At 38.8% G+C, this 19,125-nt stretch overlaps 1 protein-coding gene across 1 annotated transcript in view; it reads right to left on the minus strand.

The window, feature by feature from the left end:
- MALRD1 (MAM and LDL receptor class A domain containing 1) overlaps nucleotides 1-19,125 on the minus strand; it is a 590,643-nt gene that overhangs the window by 540,484 nt on the left and 31,034 nt on the right. Inside the window, exons 5-8 of the mRNA XM_012931979.2 lie at nucleotides 15,853-15,949; nucleotides 5,707-5,808; nucleotides 4,608-4,754; nucleotides 2,343-2,509 (exon numbers count right to left, since the gene is read on the minus strand). Coding sequence (XP_012787433.2) covers nucleotides 2,343-2,509; nucleotides 4,608-4,754; nucleotides 5,707-5,808; nucleotides 15,853-15,949 — 513 coding nt within the window. The remainder of the gene's footprint in view (nucleotides 1-2,342; nucleotides 2,510-4,607; nucleotides 4,755-5,706; nucleotides 5,809-15,852; nucleotides 15,950-19,125) is intronic.

A 19,125-nucleotide genomic window follows, 5' to 3' on the forward strand; every position in this document is an offset into this window, starting at 1 on the left:
GCGTGCAAGGCAAATGCCCTACCCGCTGTGCTATCACTCCAGTCCTACTATATATATATATATGTATATATGTATGTGTGTGTATATATATATATATATAGGCACAAATCCACCAGATGTATTACATGCAAGAATGATGCCCAATGTTTACATTTTAATGTTTGTATTAAAATAATCCTCAGGATTAGAACACATATCTACAAATTTCTACTTAAGCTTAGAAGAATAATGCAGTCAATATTTAATTTATATTAATAATTACCTGTCTCATGAAAGCTTTATCATAAAACCAGATACATTTTTCAAGTATTTTATCAAATACCAGGAAATTTTCTAGGATAGTTTTTACTCTATCTATGAGCTGGGTGACGTGGCTTGGGTGACAATAACTGGATGATTGAATGATAAGTGGTATAACGCATCTGAATAAAGTTAAACTCTTTTTGTAATGTTCTTCCACACATGTGGAACATTTGAAGCACACAGAAAGAATGGAAGATATTACCCACCATTCCGTCCACTCTCCCACACCTTACAAAATGGAATGAGATAATATCAAATAAATTCTTGTGCTGCAGATGGCAAATCGCACCATGAACATGTCATAAAAATTACAGTATGCTAAAAACTGTATGCTAAAATCCACATAAGGAAGGAAAATAAAACGTATTAAGCTCCCAACTAAGAGTTCCTCATTTAACCTCCTGACTGTGTGCCCTTGAAAAGAAGAGATAGAAGAAAGACCACGGGACACACGAGAAAGAAAACAGATGTGTGGCAAAATGATCACAAAAGAGCCCAAATTATATAGTGGAGGAATGAAACTAGTCTTTTGGTTATGACCGTAATGTAGGATGCATGGAAGTTGCATTATGACACTCTAGACTTAAAACCATTATCATGCTATCCACACAGAAGGAAAATGAAGAAGTAATGGGGGACACCCAGAGAGAAAAACTCCAGATTATTCCTCCTGAATGTTTGGTCTCTTAGAATTAAGTATTTTGCTACTTGAATTAATTATGATGGCATTTCAAACTCTGGAGTAAAACATTAATGACAGATGGTTAGTGGCATTTGACAAATAAACTTTTGTTGAAAAATAAATCTGTCTATTGCCATTTGGAAATTTCAACAGGATTTATTCAAAGCACCGTGAGCCAAAGGGAAGAAGCTCGGACACATTCTCTCTCTCTCTCTCTCTCTCTCTCTCTCTCTCTCTCTCTCTCTCTCTCTCTCTCGCTCCAGTGCCGGAATTCCCGCAGTGATTGTGAATTTCCTGCTTTTACAATGAATTATGTTTCTATGATTTCTTTACTTCTATCTATAAATATTCTTTGCAACAGGAATTCTCTGTGTCTCCAGTAATTTCCCACTTGTAGAAAACTGGTTTCTATGAAACCTAAATGCAGAAGGGCTGGACTTATTTTATTCATTAACATTATAGATATGGTTTTCAGTTTATCTGGCATGTCATTTTCCTTTCACTCAAAAGATACATTTTTCTGTATTTAATCATCAATACAAGCCTTTAAAATCTATAGCAAAACAGCAAAACAAATTCCATCAAATTTAAAGCCTTCTATAGATATAAAACCCTAAACAAATCACACTGAAACTTTAATACAGAGTCTGAATATCTCAATTTTATCAATACAGAGTCTAAATATCTCAATTTTATCACTGACAGTTTCTTTAAGATATATTTCCAGGAATTTTGACAACTGAATAAAGTAATGTTGTACAAGTTAACACATTAGTTTTTGTTCATGACAGTATCACTTCAACTGGTTTCTCCCTAAGACATCCCTTTTTAAGATTCTATGAAAATGTTTCTTTTTAAAGGAGGCTGCTATAACCACAACACCTAATCAGAAAGAGAGAACAAAAGGGAATTCCCTGCCATAGTGGCAGGGTGGGGTGGGGGAAGACGGGACTGGGGAGGGGGGGAGGGATGTTGGGTTTACTGGTGGTGGAGAATGGGCACTGGTGAAGGGATGGGTTATCGAACTTTGTATGGGGGAAACATGAGCACAAAGATGTATGGATCCGTAACTGTACCCTCACGATGACTCTCTAATTAAAAATAAACTGATAAAAAAAATAAAAAATAAAGGAGGCTGCTAAAATCTCAGGGCTGAGTGTAATAGAGACATTACTGGTGCCCGCTCGAGTAAATTGACGAACAACGGGGTGACAGTGATACGGTGATAAAGGTATATCTAGTAAGTCAAGTTTGCATAAATCCAATGCACAATTGTGAAAGAGAAATATAATCTACATCAAGAATAAAAATGATCTTTATTCCATGCATTTAAAATAAATTCACGTTTTTGCCTCACCTTCTCCTTATAAAGTCCTACTCTCAGAAGACTGTTTGCCATAGAGTAGTAGAATTGAAGATGGCAGCTCTCGCTCTGGCAGAGACACTCAGAGCTATTTAGGTAAGCCCTGCGGTCTCCCAGGCCAAGAGTAGAAGCAGGCTTAGCTCCAGTCCAAACATAGAAATCTGAAAAATAAAGGGAATGGAAGTATTATTTAATTTAGTTACCTTTGAAGAAAAAAATTAATTTCTGTAATTTCAAAATCAGTCATGAAACAAGTGTTTCTTTGAAAAGCATATGCCATTTAAAAATTATTACATCGACTACAGGGACTTGGGCGATAGCACAGTGGGTAGGGCGCTTGCCTTGCCCGCGGCCAACCCGGGTTTGATTCCTCTGTCCCTCTCGGTGACCCCAGCAAGCTACCGAAAGTATTCTGCTCACGCGGCAGAGCCTGGCAAGGTACCTGTGGCATATTCGATATGCCAAAAACAGTAAGAACAAGTCTCACAATGGAGACGTTACTGGTGCCCGCTCAAGCAAATTGATGAACAACGGGATGACAGTGCTACACATTAGAGGCTTTTATTTTCATGTGTGATTTCTGCACTCAAATGTCCTTATTTCTGAAATCAAACCTGACAATTCCCTTAATATGAAAACTTAAAATAGTGCGTGATAGAAATTTGCTGCTAGATGAGGCAGGACAGAAAGAAAAGAGAATGCTTGTGCAGAGTGGTAATGTCAACTGGTCAGCCACGATGGAAAATAATGTGGATGTTCTTCTGAAAATTAGAAACAGAATCCTCATTTGATCCCACAATTCTCTGTATCCATATATATTCAAAGGAAATAAACCTACCTTGAAAGAAATTATGCATGTGTTATGCAGCAAGCTCATAGTGGCATTATTATACATATAACATACATATAACCTTAGTGTCCATTAAAAGTTGGATTAATAAATTAAAATGTATGTTTACACATAGACAAATTTATTTTGGTTCTTTGGTTGATTAGGGGAGAGCCACACACAGCAATGCTCAGTGGGTCACTCCTGGCTCTATGCTCAGGAACCACTCCTGGCAGTCAGTTGGCAAGGGACCTTATGGGATGCTGAGAATCTAACCTTGGTTGGATGCATGCAAGGCAAATCTCCTGATCACTGTACTATCTCTCCAGCCTCAATATACACATTTATATGCATTTAGACATGCATGGGTGTGTACAGGTATAGACAAAGATTCACAATGGAATATTATTCAGCCTCAACAAGAAATCGTATCTAGACCATGAGAACATTTTGCTCGGTGAAGTAACTCAGGCAGAAAACATTATGCAATCTCACTTACATGTGGAATCTCAAACAAAAAATAAATGAAACTCATAGGTATAATAGTTGTATCAGCTAGTAATACATAGATAATACAGTCACCAGAAAAGGAGGTATGGTGGTAGGTGGCAAAATGGGTAAAAGTGGTAAAAAAAAGGTACACATTTCTAGTTATAAATAAATGTGGGATATACTATATTTGTCAGTAGAGCTAATAATCTATTATACATTTGAAGGCATAATAGATATGGAATAGAGTTGTCTCATCTGTTATACATGATATACTTTTAAGACAGTGAATCCTTAAAGTTCTCAGTACAAGTGAAAATGGTGCAACTGTGCAGTGATGGATGTCATCATTACAGGGAACAGCTAGCCAGCCCTGACAAGTCGGGAGGGAACTGCAGGGACACACAGTGGAGGAAGTCACTGTGTGAGTCCAACTCCAAGGCATCCTGGGAAGGGCAGGGCTGTGGGGACACAGCCGTGCTGGATGTGGAAATAATAGCTATTTGTTCTGAATTTATGAATTTTAAAAAAGGCTGACAATATCCCTCTGAAAAGAAAGAAATCTATGGAAAGAAAAGCAAACAGAAAATTTCCAGTTAACGTTAAAGGAGCAAGAAACTCATCACCACAGCAGTAAGGAGAGCAGAGACTTAATAAAGGCCCTTTTAGTCATTTTCCTTTTTTGTTCCCCCCCAAATAAATTACCTCCTGATGCTCAAGAAATGATAAAATTTACCAAATTAAAATAATTAAACTAGCTGAATTCTGCCTTTACGCTGACAGATGTTTCCCACTTTCTATAGAGACGGCATCAGTAGTTCCGATAGAATCTGCTCAGTGTGTTCAGCAAGACCTCTCATCAAAGGACTCCCCGCCAGTCACAACAAATCACAATGCTCAGAATAGTAGCTGAAAAAAAAGTCACATTTTTTGTTCCCTACCTGTGCCAGCGCCACAGTGGTCCTGCTGGGGTATGGGCTCTAGTGCGGAAACCTCTCTGGCTTTCACAAGCTTCCAGGCGCGGGTCCCAGGAGATGCCTCTGGGGCCCAGGCACACCTGCCCGCTTCAGGCCCATAGGTCTGGTACCCTAAAGAGGAGAAGGTCTCGGAGAACTGTCATGGTCTAACAGAAATCCCAAGAGCCCTCACACACCCAAACCCCTCTCGGGATCACAGTTCCAGTGACTCTGCTTTCAAAGCTCTTACATAGATGCAGAGTGACAGCACCACTGTCACCAAAGACGGAGAAAGGTTCTGCCTCTTACTAAAATCTTTGTGTCACTGTGATCTTTTCATTTGTGTTTGGAGGAGGCCATAGCAGCACTACTTGGGGGTGGTAGGGGAAGCTCCCTGAGTAGTGCTTTGGGGTGTATGTCCTGGCAGAACTCAAGGAACTGCACCAGGGAGTGAATTCAAACCTCTCTCGTGCGGCGCCTGGGCTCGTCTAACTCATTTGCCGACAATTTAGCGATTGCGATCTGCTGTCATTTTTTTTTAATAAAGTTTTAAAATATCGAATCTGGCCCACTTTATAGAGTAATATTAGTTCAAGCCATTTACTATTCCTAATCATGTTAAAATACTTTTTGGTATTTGGGGCAGAGGTCATAGAGGACAGTGTTCAAAGGATTCAAGGGGCTACTCCCAGCTCTGTGCTCAGGGATCACTAACAAAAGTGCTTGGAACCATGCAGTGCTGGGGATTAACCTTCACCTCCGGCGTGCAGGGTCTGCACTCCAGCCCACCGGGCTATCTCCTTGAGCTCACCTTAGTTTAAAGAAGTAACATCAATTTCAAGACAGTTCTTAATGAAATTGTTTTGGAAACATCACCTTAAACGAACGTTAGTGCTATCTTCACTTCTGAGACAAATCAGACTTCCAGTAACACTGTGCTTAAAAATCACCCCAAAAGATCTGGCGAACACTAGGAGGTGACATTAAGCCAAGGCAGGCAAGGGCGTACCTCTAAAGAGCCATTTCACTGGGGTCTGAGTCTCTCACAGCCCCTCACACTGACAAGGTGGGATTTCACACTTACCCCTCAGTCCTTGCTCTGTGGAGTCCAGCCTGCAGAGACTTGTGTCTGGAAGACATCGCCCCTGCTGGGTCTGAGGTGCTTCTGGACGGGGCAAATTTCCATCTATTAAATGTAAGGGTTGTGGGGACGTGAAAGGCGGGAATAGGCAGGCTTGTGTCTGTTAAAATGCTAACCTTTGTTTGGCAAACACCGTCCACCCAGCTCCTCCCCTCGGTTGTTCGAACCCTTGGTAACCCTATGACTTTAGAGACAGAAAAACATAATAAAACAGCCATGCCTGCCCACACTTCTGGATTTGACTCACATCTCTTTGTCCGCTGATTGCCGAGCCCCCAAACCAAATTTCCTGAGTCTCCCTAATGGAACTACCCAAAGGTGGACAACTAGGAGCCTGTTAGAAGGATACTTGAGAGTGATAAATATATGGCTCGACTTTATTGCCCAGAAAGTATGTTTTCTGTGGCACTACACAAGGTTCATAGTCTGTGTATGGGCTGTAGAGACCATAACCTCTTTAACATTTTTCATCTCCTCTTCACTAATGGAACTTAAAAATGTATTTTTATTGGGTTGACATTATTAGTACACAACACTGAATGGATTTCAGAAAGCACAATGTCTCATGTCAGCAATTGAACATGCCACATCTCACTCTCACCAACTGCTCAGTCAGCATCTACAATCACACGGCCGGCCTCCTCCATCTGTTTCATCCGCCCTTCCCCTTTGGAAAGGACCATTCTGTTAGACTCTATGGGCTTGTTTCTGGTTTGATTTGTTTGTTTCTAATCTACAAATGGGTGAAACTTGTCTTCTGTGAACTTGTCTTTCTCCTTCTGCCCTTTTATCACTTATCACAATCCCCTGATGATTCATCTATGATGTTGCAAATGGTAGATGTAGTCTTTTAATGGCTGTGTAGTATTCCTTTATGTACATGTATGATATTCTCTGTCTGTCTAGAAGATACATTAGTTGTTTCTAACTCCTGGTGATTTTGAAAACTGAAAAGATTATGAGGAAACACAAATATGTTCAAATTACTGTTTCCCATTCTCAGGTAAATACCCCAAAGTGGAAATGTTAGACATATGGTAGTTCTACTTGTAATTTTTTGAGGAAGCCCCATACTATTTTCTGTAATGGTTATACAAATTTAAAGGCCCCTCCCCCCACCACCAAAATGCCTGACAGCTCCTTTCCTTCCACTTTCACCAATGCTTTTTGCTTCTTGACTTTTGTTTTTATGGCCATTCTGAACAGTGTGAAATAAAATCTCATGTGGTTTGCATTTGCATTTTCCTCATGGAAAATTGTACAGAACTTCTTTTCGTGTGCTAGTCCAACTGTCTTCTTTGGTGAAACTTATAGCACTTTTATCTGTTTTCATTTTATTGCTCCTCATGTCACATATCACCACTTGACATAAAATATATTTCCTATTTGCTTATTCTCCCTATTCCTAACATGTAAGTTATATAATGGCAGAGATGTTCTCACTGCTGTTTCCTATTGTCTAGAAAAATCTTAACATGACATAAGTACTCGATATAAACTTGCTTAATAGATGAATAAATGACTCAAGATTAATTTGACAAAATTACATATCATAGAGTCTATAAGTTGTTTATATTTTAATTTAGAATAAAACCAAAGAAATTGCTTATAAAATTATTTATAAATAACATCCATAAAATGGTTTCTCATAATGGAAGCATACAAGCAATGAAAATGCAAACCCTCTTGAATGTAAGATTCATTGAAAATAAAACTGCATATGCAATTAAGAGAGCGTGGGCAATAAAAGAAGTTAGGATTTCACAATAGCAGTTATCTTGAAACAATTAAAACTGTAATTTTTGTAGATTTATATAATGACTACAAATCTTCCCTCTGGAGTTACATAATTAAATATTTGCCAAAGTTCAATTAAATGCTGTATATTATTTCTAATTTTCACTCTTTATATAAGACAGAAATGCCACAAAAATATTGTAAGCAAAAATAGGGAAATAGTTGTATATCAATTGCGTGGAATTTAAAATATAGTTTCTGTTGCTTAGTATTAAATATCTTTCACCAGTGTCAACCACTTTTATTACCTTTGGTCCCCAACCTAAATCCCCCACTAATTGGTCTGTTGACCTGTGCTTTTTTATTCTAGTGCATCCAATCCCACTGCTCAAAGCTATTTTAAAACATCAATTATTTAATTTATATTCATTTTCTTTCCCCCTTGACCTTCTCCCTCAGTTTTAGATTATTCCACACCCGGGCTATAAGTTTATTTGGAGGTGATTACAATCTTCCACCAACATTACATGATTAATAGGATGATGTTTCCCAAACATTTCAGGTCTCATTATGCCAAAGAAGCTGCATGCCTTGGGCCTGTCATCCTTCCATTCTTATCCTGTATAAACAGGTTATGTGGAATTGGCCAGACTTTCTCTGATAGTAGAGAATAAAGTCCAAGTCTCAAGGACACTGCAGTAAAAATTATAATTAGCAATCACTTTCAACTCCAGGGGTTTTTGATAATTTCTGTCAATTTTCTTAAATTAGTGATGGATTTTAATGAATAGTTCTTGAACCTTAAAAGGTGCCTTGAAGTTAATAAGACAAAAAAGGTATCTAGGTCCTTAGTTATTTAAGTGGGTAATAAGTATACATAGTTTAAATTTTAACTAAGGGATGATTTCTTGCATTTAGGACCTTTATAAGTGGGACTAAGGCAAAGTTATCACAAATCAGTATAAAATATTCACCAAATATTCAGAAGATTCTGATTATGAACCACAGAACCACAGCATGCAATCTTTATGAAAATTATGGTATTTATTCAAGAATCAGTGTTATTCAAGATTCAGAGATTAAGCACATTCTATTTAATCAGAGTCACAAACCTTAACTTTTCATACTACTTAGTAAAATCTAAACATATCTTCATTTCAATATGTATACAATGAACACTCATATTTTGGGAAAAAGCAGTGCTTAGAGTGGTACTTTTGAAGCTGTAAGAAATATCTTAAAGATTTCTCTAATATTAGAAAGAGAATTTAGCTTTTTTGTTCAATTTACACAAAGTTCAGGAACATGACAATAGTTGAATAACAGAACTAAATACTATCATTATAACTCTGCTTATATTTTCATCACTGTCACTGTATCACTGTCATCCCGTTGCTCATAAATTTGCTTGAGGGGGCACCAGTAACATCTCCATTGTGAGACTTGTTGTTACTGTTTGGGGCATATCGAATACACCACCGTAGCTTGCCAGGCTCTGCCGTGCAGGTGGGATACTCTCAGTAGCTTGCAGGGCTCTCCGAGAGGGATGGAGGAATCAAACCTGGGTCAGCTGCATGCAGAAATATATTACAAATATATAGTAAAACTATTTTTTCTTCTGAAGACTTACTTAGCTCCTCTTCATCAGAATGTTTTCAAATTTGAAGAACTACTACTACTTTTATAGATTCACATTTCAATTTTCATAAAAGTTCAAACTTTTTGTATTCAGACAAACATGCTGATGTAGATATGATCTGCAATTCTATCAATACTCCATTGATTCGGTCAAGCTGTTTTGATGCCTTTCACCAGTTTTTGGTTGGGTGGGTGGATGGTTTGGGGGAGGGGGAGTCGGTGATGGTGCCAGGGTCAAACTGAAGACCAAAGCAAGCTCTCTGCCACTGAACTACACCACCAGCTCCATCATCAGTTGTGTGGGGCTTTTTTTGGTAGTTTTCAGAATACAGATCCAGAGTATCAGAATTACATATAAGAATTTAGTAACTTAATGAGATTGGGCTGGAGCCATAGTACAGACCTGAGTACAACAGAAGAAGGAAGGAAGGAAGGAAGGAAGGAAGGAAGGAAGGAAGGAAGGAAGGAAGGAAGGAAGGAAGGAAGGAAGGAAGGAAGGAAGGAAGGAAGGAAGGAAGGAAGGAAGGTGAGAAAGAAAAGAAAGAAAGAAAGAAAGAAAGAAAGAAAGAAAGAAAGAAAGAAAGAAAGAAAGAAAGAGAGAGAGAGAGAGAGAGAGAGAGAGAGAGAGAAGAAAGAAAGAAAGAAAGAAGAAAGAAAGAAAGAAAGAAAGAAAAGAAAGAAAGAAAGAAAGAAAGAAAGAAAGAAAGAAAGAGAGAGAGAGAGAAAAAGAAAGAAAGAAAGAAAGAAAGAAAGAAAGAAAGAAAGAAAGAAAGAAAGAAAGAAAGAAAGAAAGAAAGAAAGAAAGAAAGAAAGAAAGAAAGGAAGGAAGGAAGGAAGGAAGGAAGGAAGGAAGGAAGGAAGGAAGGAAGGAAGGAAAGAAAGAAAGAAAGAAAGAAAGAAAGAAAGAAAGAAAGAAAGAAAGAAAGAAAGAAAAGAAAGAAAGGAAGGAAGGAAGGAAGGAAGAAGGAAGGAAGGAAGGAAGGAAGGAAGAAGAAGAAGAAAGAGAAGAAAGAAAGAAAGAAAGAAAGAAAGAAAGAAAGAAAGAAAGAAAGAAAGAAAGAAAGAAAGAAAGAAAGAAAGAAAGAAAGAAAGAAAGAAAGAAGAAAGAAAGAAAGAAAGAAAGAAATGGCTGGAGTAGTAGTAAAGCAGATAGGGTGTTTGCCTTGAACATGGCCAACCCAGATTTGATCCTCAGCATCCCATGTGGTCCCCTAAGCACCACAAGGAGTAATTCCTGAATGTGAGTTACCATGTTTGTATTAAGAATTAAACCACTTTCTGGGGAATAAGGCAGCTGGAATAAAGAAGTCAATTATGGTTAGAGGGATAGTTCCAGGTGGGGAGATGTGTGCTGAAAGTAGATAAAGGACCAAACGTGATAGCCTCTCAGTACCTGTATTGCAAACCATAATACCCAAAAGTAGAGAAAGAGTATGGGGAAAATTGTCTGCCATAGAGGCAGGGGGAGGGGTGGGATGGGGGGTGGGATACTGGGGATATTGGTGGCTGAGAATGTGCACTGGTAGAGGGATGGGTGTTGATCATTATATGACTGAAACTCAAACATGAAAGCTTTGTAATTTGTCGCATGGCAATTCAATAAAATAAATTTTCAAAAAGAATTAAACTACTTAGATATAATTTCCAATAATTCATTCTTATTATATAAAAATACAATTGAAAAGATAAATTTATATTGGCCTTGTATCTTACTATGATGATAAACTCATTCACTAGCTCCAAGAACTTTTTAGAAGCAACTTACAGCGGGTAGACTGCTTGTATTGCATGCAGTCAGCCCAAATTCTATCCTGGTACCACATACGGTCCTCTGAGCCCCAACAGGAGTGATTCCTGTGCTCAGAGCCAGTAGTAAGCCATGAGAACTGCCAGGTGTAGACCAAAACAAACAAATTATCTCTTGATCAATTCAGATAAAAATTTTGGTTTCAATATTTTTCATTTGTCTTTTTCAGTTCCATTACTTGCTACCTTTCTATTATCTTATTTTCATACTAAGTTGATTTATCTTTAACATGTTTTATTTTATTTAATTTTTAGTTTCCTTAGGTGGAGGATTAAAGTGCAGCTTTGAGACTTTTTCTCTTCTAGAATTAGAAATTTCACTGGAGTCAGAGAGATGCATGCAGCCAACCCAGTTAAATCCCCAGCACAACCACACCCCTGAGCATCCCAGGATGAAGCCTGATTGGCTGCAAATCACTGTGGGAGGCCGCCGGAGTGCAGAAGCACCAGAAGCTCCACCTCAGGGCTCCCCTCTAGCAGGTCCCCAGGGAAGCCCCAAAGACCCAGTCCTCCAGGTGGTTCTGATGAGTCACTCCATTTAGCCAGCCCTGAGAGCCCGAATTCGACTGGAAATGCAATGCTACACCATTTTACTACCTTTCCCCATCTCACCATTTGTAAAACTGCAACTTCACCCCTACATCAATGTTACTCCATCGTAGGATAACATGGGTTTGTCCTTTCTGCCTTGCCACAGGGAACTTAGGTTTATTGGGTTACTCCCATCACAGTGTTCCCACTCCTCTGTGTTTATTTGTAACTTCTTTCTTTGTGCTCTGTTAACTTTTAAATATTGTTTTTTCTCTTCTTAAGTCCTTTGCATAGTTAATTCAGAGCAATGTCCTTTTTGTACAGACACAGGAAGACAGTTAATTCTATGCTTTTGTAACTTGGCTCTGTAATTTTTGTAATTGACTCTGAATGATATTTACCCCTGGGCATCTGTACTTGGACATAAGCCTCAGTTGCCCTTACTTCCAAGCACCCCAAAAGCAGGGTTCCAATGAAGGACTGGATGGGCGCGGCAAGCTCTGAGCTTCTCTGGCATCGAAATGGACCTGGCCAAAGCTCCATAATACTTAACTATAAGTTAAGAGCACAGTCATGGACAAATTCTGTCATGATCCAAAAGTAATAACTGGAGTAAGACCCTGCTAGGGTTAGGAAAGATTAATCTGGCCTGAGCACTGAATTCTAGATCTATAGACAGATGAGCCACCCTACAAGCTTAATGCATCTCTTACTGTATCCATACAAAATAACTAATATTAAAAAGTAGAATTAAGATGTTAATTAAGTTATTGGACTAAGGAGAGGAAAAACACCCTGAGGTGTACTTCCCTCCCTTGAGCCTGGTGGGCGATCAGGAAGGGCCTTTTGATATCTTGATTTTGCTACCAGCTGGTGTGTGGTGTCTACCCCAATGCATGGAGTTGGAGAGGGACTAGAGAGAACTAGGACAGCAGGATGGAGCATGAAGAGACTAACAAGGGGGACAGAGGGAGAAGAATGTAAGGGAAGAATGCAGGAGCAGGTGCGTGGAGAGAGGAGAGACACGGCTGTGAGAGGAAGAGTGGAGAGATGAGCGGGAGAGGCAGGAGGAGATGGGAATAACGGGCAGTGTGAGACTGGAATGGGGAGCTTAGTGAGCTGGGAACAGGCTCATGGGGAGAATGGAATAAAGGGCAACTGATCACCAACCAGCCTGGCGCCCTCATTTCCTCCTTCATCCACCCATGGCATTGGCCATCGGGGGAGGGGAAGCGGTTCGAGACCATAGAACACAGGCAGCGAGGGAGAGAGCCGCCATGGGCTTTCCCTGGCCGCCCAGAGATTACACACTCCATTATTCATATTTTCCCCCAGGGCTAATCCTCATTCTGCGGTGCTTTCTTTCTAAGAGTTTAAACTGGCTCTCAGGCCTCATTCTACTTAATAAACAAAATCAGAAAATAAGCAAACAAACAGAAAACACCTCCCAACACCTTCCTCCTTCAAAGAACCCACCAAACCATTCTCCTTCTCTGCTTCACAGATTTCCAATAGTCTTTTCCACGACCACATGTGATAGCTAATGTTGAAGTTGCCAATTCTTCTAAATCCCCAGTCCTTTCTACATCACTGTTTATTCCTCCATCTATAAAAACATCTTGCCACATGACACACAACTTACATATCCCTGCCACACACTAAAAACCTGCTATTTATATTGATGGGAGGTTTTATTTATTTTTAAAATTTTATTGTTTTAATTGAGTCACTGTGAGATACAGTTACAAAGCTGTTCATCATTGGGTTTCAGTCATACAATGTTCCAACACCCATCCCTCCACCAGTGCCCATTTCCCACCACCAGTGACCTCAATTTCCCTCCCGCCACCCCCTCCCCCAGCCTGCCTCTATGGTTCTGTGGCAGGCACTTTCCTTCACTCTCTCTCTCCCTATCTCCCTCTCTCCCTCCCTCTCTCTCTCCCCCCCTCTCCTCCCTCCCTATTTTCTTCCCTCCCTCTTTCCCTCCCTCCCTCCCTCCCTCCCTCCTGTTTTGGACCTTATAGTTTGCAACACAGATGCTGAGAGGTTATCTTTGTTCCTTTACCTACTTACAGCAAGCAGTTCCCATTGATGGGAGGTTTTAGACTTGGGTTTCAAAACCTTCTTATCTAGTCCCCAACCATATGATGTTGTGTAAAATTAATATCCATGTCAGAGTAGAAGCCAACAACTTAGTTTACAATTCATTCCTCAGGCAGGCCTATAGTGTAGAGCAGAGCACATGCTTAACACGTGTGAGGTCCTGGGTTCAGTGCTCGCTACATACACACAGAAGGGATAAAATTCATGCCAAATCTTCAGAAAACTTTAGTTTTTCACCCCAAAAGTAATGTTATTCTGACATTATCTAGAAGTGTTGTCTGAAAAATAGTAGACTTCAATATATCCCTCTTTGATCACATTATTCCCTTGACTATCTGACTTTCTGCTGTCCACAGCCAAGATGGCTATCTTTTTTATTTCAGCAAAGATTTTTAGGATCTTTAAATAGAGTATAGAGCTCTTCTAAATGCTTACTAAACAAAATCTGGCATTTGTCTTCTGAATATTTATTATGGCCCATCATGCTGGCCTTTGTCCCAGAATATAGATCATGACCAATTAGGGAAATGGCTTTGGTTCCTAGGGCCAGAGATGGAGAGAAAGTTCATTTCTGAAATGAAAGCTGAGCCCTATTACAGGCAAACTCAGCTCCCAAGCACGACTCCAGACCATGCCTGTGTACATTTGTAATGCAGAGCTTCAATGGCAACATCCAGTTTCTAACCTCTGACAGTTCAGAGACCAGCCAATTGATGATTTCATTGACTTATTTTCCTGTGAGTGTGATTAGCTCAACGGGCTAATAAATAGGACTAGTTAAGGATCATTTTATTTGGCAGTGCTCAATTTCTTCAGAAACAATAAAACCGAGATACATAAGGACACTGCTGAAGTAATAGGGCCAGGGACTAGATTTCTCATTAAAAATCAATCACAGATGTACTCTCTGGACCCAGCATACCAACCAGAATAACAGGAGAGGGAGGGTAAGGGGAAATTTGAACAGCCCAGCATTAAGCAGTTGAGTCTTCCTCCCTGGAGTGAACAATGTATTCTATACTAATATGCTGCTTCCCCACTGGTAAATCTAATAAATGCTATCTTCCCCTAGTGAAAAGGCATTGAAGTTTATTCTTCAATTATTTACTTCTTAGGAATGGGAGCTTGCATTCTGTTCACTTAAAGTTCCTCATTTCAATTCATCTATATTTCAGTTGATACTCTGCAACTTCTTATCTAGTATATTCAGAGCACTGATAATGAAAGATGAAAGAAACTTTCATGGGTTTCAGTGTTAGAAGGAGTTATCATCAGTTTCTGTGAGACCCTACCTTGGTCTGACTGTCAAGAGATCCATACCTTTGAGTTTTTGTTACACCACCTGGAGAGCCACTGAAAACACAGCACAGTTCTGCAGCTTTCACTAAGATTTCTTCAACTTTTTCCAAAAGAACAATTCATTTCTTCTGTTCCTGAGATCGTATTTACCAGTATTACCCTATCTCTACACTAAATTAAAACTTGGACTTTACTCTGCAGAGAAGTCATCATTATCCTGCTATATCATTCTTCACTTGAATAAAGCTTGTAAAGGAAACTTGAGGTTTCAATAATAAATTTCCATTTAATATTGAAATTGAAAATAAACTATTAGAAATAAAATTGCAAAGAATTTTTGCTATTTTGGCTGAATTAACTATATCCTAGCCAAATCACAATTTTTTAAACAAAACATTCCTTTAGAGAACAAGAATGAGGAATTGAATATTATTCAGTTAATATAAGCAAAATGAGGAATTAAATATTATTCAGGTAATATAAGCAAGAGGCCTAAACAGATAACTTTTTTAGATATGTGGCTTATCAATCTATCTCTTTCAGACCAAATAAAAGGTAAACCATGACTAATATCTCTCTCTTTTGTCTCTTTCATGGAATAGCCAAACTGATTCTCCAGGGAGGCAATTTTTATACTATGAAAATCAGTTTTCTTCCATTTTCCTATAAGTCAGAGTTTGCTTTTAAGGATTTAGCTAACCAGTGTAAATATTGCTGTTTTTATTTTGTAAACAAGACTTCAACTAGGAGGACAGATTATCTCGCTCCACCCTGTAGCACCAGTCAGGGAAAATTCACCCATCTTGAAATCTAGCAGAGATCCAATAACTGTGATACAATTTATTATAATAATGGAAAGTAGCCTACTCTGTACATCATGCTAAAACAAATAACAAATCAAAGTCGTAGCCATGTTTAAATTGCATTGAATTCATTATCATATGCAACAAGAATCAAAATGCGAAAAGTTCTTACCATTTGCAGGCAAGCAGCCTGGACTGAAAGATATATCGTCAATAGCGATGACTTCATCCTGTTTATGAACTGAAGGTATTTCACCTTGAAAAACCACCTGCCCATGAAAAACACAAACACAAGCAAGGAATATCACTGTCATATTGAATTATAGAACAATGTCTACAAATAAGAAAAATGTCACTTCCAGGAAATACTTGAGGTGATTATATCAATTCCAACTAGAACAGGGACCAAGTATATACTCTAAAAGAAAAGAAAATGTCCAGTTACTCTGCATCTCACATCTGGAAAGGAGGTTAGGTACTTTGGTAATGAAATGAAGAGACAGTCGCCAGATTTCTGCCCTCTAGTCACCTTCTGCATTTTGATCTCTGGTTCTTGACATTTTGCAACTATCTACCTTCAGTTCTCAAATTTTACTCATAGTCTTGCCTTGGGTATTCTGGTACTGTCCTTCTACTGCAATTGTCTATGAAAACCTTTGAGCAAGGCTGGAAATGACTGTTCAGGGACTTACTGAAATGATTAATGACTGAATGTTATATTGTGATGAGGAGTCATTCCAAGTCTGTATCAAGAGGAAAAACTCTGGTACAACTGAAAGAGGAAATCAACTATCTGGTGGAATACACCCTGCACCAGTTCTTCACTGTGCGGCTAACCTATACTCAGCTCCAGATGTGGTTTCACACCTGTCAGTATCAGCAGAATTCAAGATGGCATCCAGAAACAATTGCATGCTGACCTCTTTTACCTCTAAAAGACCCAGTTTGCTTCTCCCTACCCTAATTATGATATATTTTAATTATAATACATGGGAAATTACACATCTACCCATCTTATGACTGGTTACATTTCTACACCAATCCCCACACAGAACATTTTAGGGATGAAGAACAAGTGGAATCCCAGTTCTTAGAAATATCACGTATCACTTCTTGAAGAATCCGAACAATTCTCTTCATGGAGTTAGCTTGAGCTCTGTCCACTTGTAGCCTCTCCTTTACCTGGCAAAGGCCCCTTTCAGTAAGGCTTCTTAAGTTGCTTTGCCTCTTTTGTGATTTTCATCCCAAGGGAATACTAGAACTTCTTGCCCCAGTCACATAATGAATCTGAGAAATTTAGCGAGAAATAGCTCCTTAATTACCTAATTATTTAATGGCATAGTAACTCGGTATGAAGGTTGAGAGTTTTAACCCCCCTCCCCAGAAATAAATGCCAAAGATGTCTGAAGTTTAAATTCAAGACACACACACTCAACTTGTGTGCATGGCTCATCTTTGTTTATAATATAAGCCTTATTTCCAAAAACCCGCACTACTTGAAGCTGATTCATTGATCTACAGGCAGTAAACCCTCACAGATCATTACGCAGTGTTATCTTGTTCCTGTCCAACATGATGTACTAATAGATTTCCTTTCAGACTAGATGCTGTCTACTAGTCTCTTAAAATATGATAAATATCTGCCACTCATCAAGCAAACTGTCAATATGTAGTCCTAAGACAGTCATCTTTTCTACTCATAAAACTGAATAACTGCATGCCTGCTTATGAACCAGATTGCAAAAGACCCATCAAATATTTCTCTGTAGGAATGACTTAGACAAGAGTAGTAGAAAGTGTATATTTGGAGCCACCATTGTTTGGTTCATCTCTCAGCCATCGCACTTAGTAGCAATAAGATTTTGGAAAATTTACCTAAATTCTCTGTACCTCAGTTATAATAAGGTTTATGTGTGGATAAATGAATTATTACATGGGTGACATCAGCACTTCCTTCGTAATGGCAGTAACAAAGTGTAAGCTATTATAACATCGTTACCAAAATATTGAATATGTTTTATCAACAGTATCTTTTTAGATTTAAAAATAAATATTTTATTCCTCTTTAAAGCCTTCTTTGCAAAAATAATTTATCTTGTTCTTGCTGAGCTAAGCATATAGCTGAAGGAGCCATATTTAAAGAGAAAGGTAAAAATTACTGTTAACTACTAACTAATGTGTTCTTTTTTCTCCACACACCCTTCCCCCAACCCAAATCCATTCATCCTTAGGATACAAATGAAACCCTGACTGAAGGAACCCCAATTTACACCCCCAAATGCCAGCCTTCCTGTCACCACAGTCCAAAGGATATTTTCACTCAAGTGACAGGAAATCACATTGAATTCATAATGTTCTTTCCCCTCAAAGTGGAACTCTTGCCTGATTTGCTGATATTATTTCCAGAATACTACCACTAAAGCTCAAAATTCCAGAATGACCTTTAGAGACACTTTTCCCTCTAGTCCCTGGTCCAAACAGTAAAGTAAACCCTGGTGTGAAATATTACCAGGTATAATCCAGGACATTTGTAGATCTTCCTATCCATAAAACCATTTCAATAAAAATAAAAGAAATACTTTTGAGTTAGGGCTAAATTTTTGCTGTACCCTCTGCCTGCCTTCTTCTTTGCCTCCAAGAGCATCTGAAAATAATAGCAAAATTAATTGCCCACATCTTCAATTTCAAAAAATGTGATTGCAGCTAATCAGCATGATGCAATGCATGGTAATATGTCACCCAGTACAACAACCCCCAAATATTTAATGAGCTGGCAAAATTTATTTGATTAAATCAATTGAAGGTTAGAGTTTCTTTTTTTTCCATTTTTTTCTTCTATCTTATAAATCCTTAGGATGTCTTAAAATGATTAAAAAAAAAAAGTTAACCCTGGCTTGAGAGTCAAAGAAGACAGCTGATGTCGTGGAGCTCATGTTGGCATGTATAAGCCCCAGAACCTGATCTCCATCTTTGCATGGCAGCCCAAATACCTCCAGGTGGTCTTAATAATGCTTCTTGCTTGGCTGGCCAGATCCCCAAACCATCAGGTCCACACTCCCCAGCCCACCAGGGCTCAGTGCGACTCCTATTCAAAAGTGACAATGGCACAGCAATGAAGTGACTAGGATCTGAAATCAAACTACCTTCGGTGTTAATTCAGTATGGGATTTAGCAATTATTCTACCCATAATCCTCTGCTCTACTTCAGTGAAGGATCAGGAAGTGTTAATAAGATAACGCAGCCTAGGGTCTGAATCACAAATGCTATTAAACACTAATACTCATTCTTCAACATCATCAGAACTTTGGAAACCCTGCCATCTTTGTTGGCTATTCCTTGTTTCTGTAACTGTAGTCCAATGGAAACTAACATGCTTCACTTTTATTTGGAATAGATCTTGCATTTTATGGCTGAAGGTGACAAAATCCCCAAGGGAGAGCCAGC

Source organism: Sorex araneus, chromosome 9, assembly GCF_027595985.1.
Source record: "Sorex araneus isolate mSorAra2 chromosome 9, mSorAra2.pri, whole genome shotgun sequence".
In the NCBI taxonomy this organism is placed as follows: domain Eukaryota; kingdom Metazoa; phylum Chordata; class Mammalia; order Eulipotyphla; family Soricidae; genus Sorex; species Sorex araneus.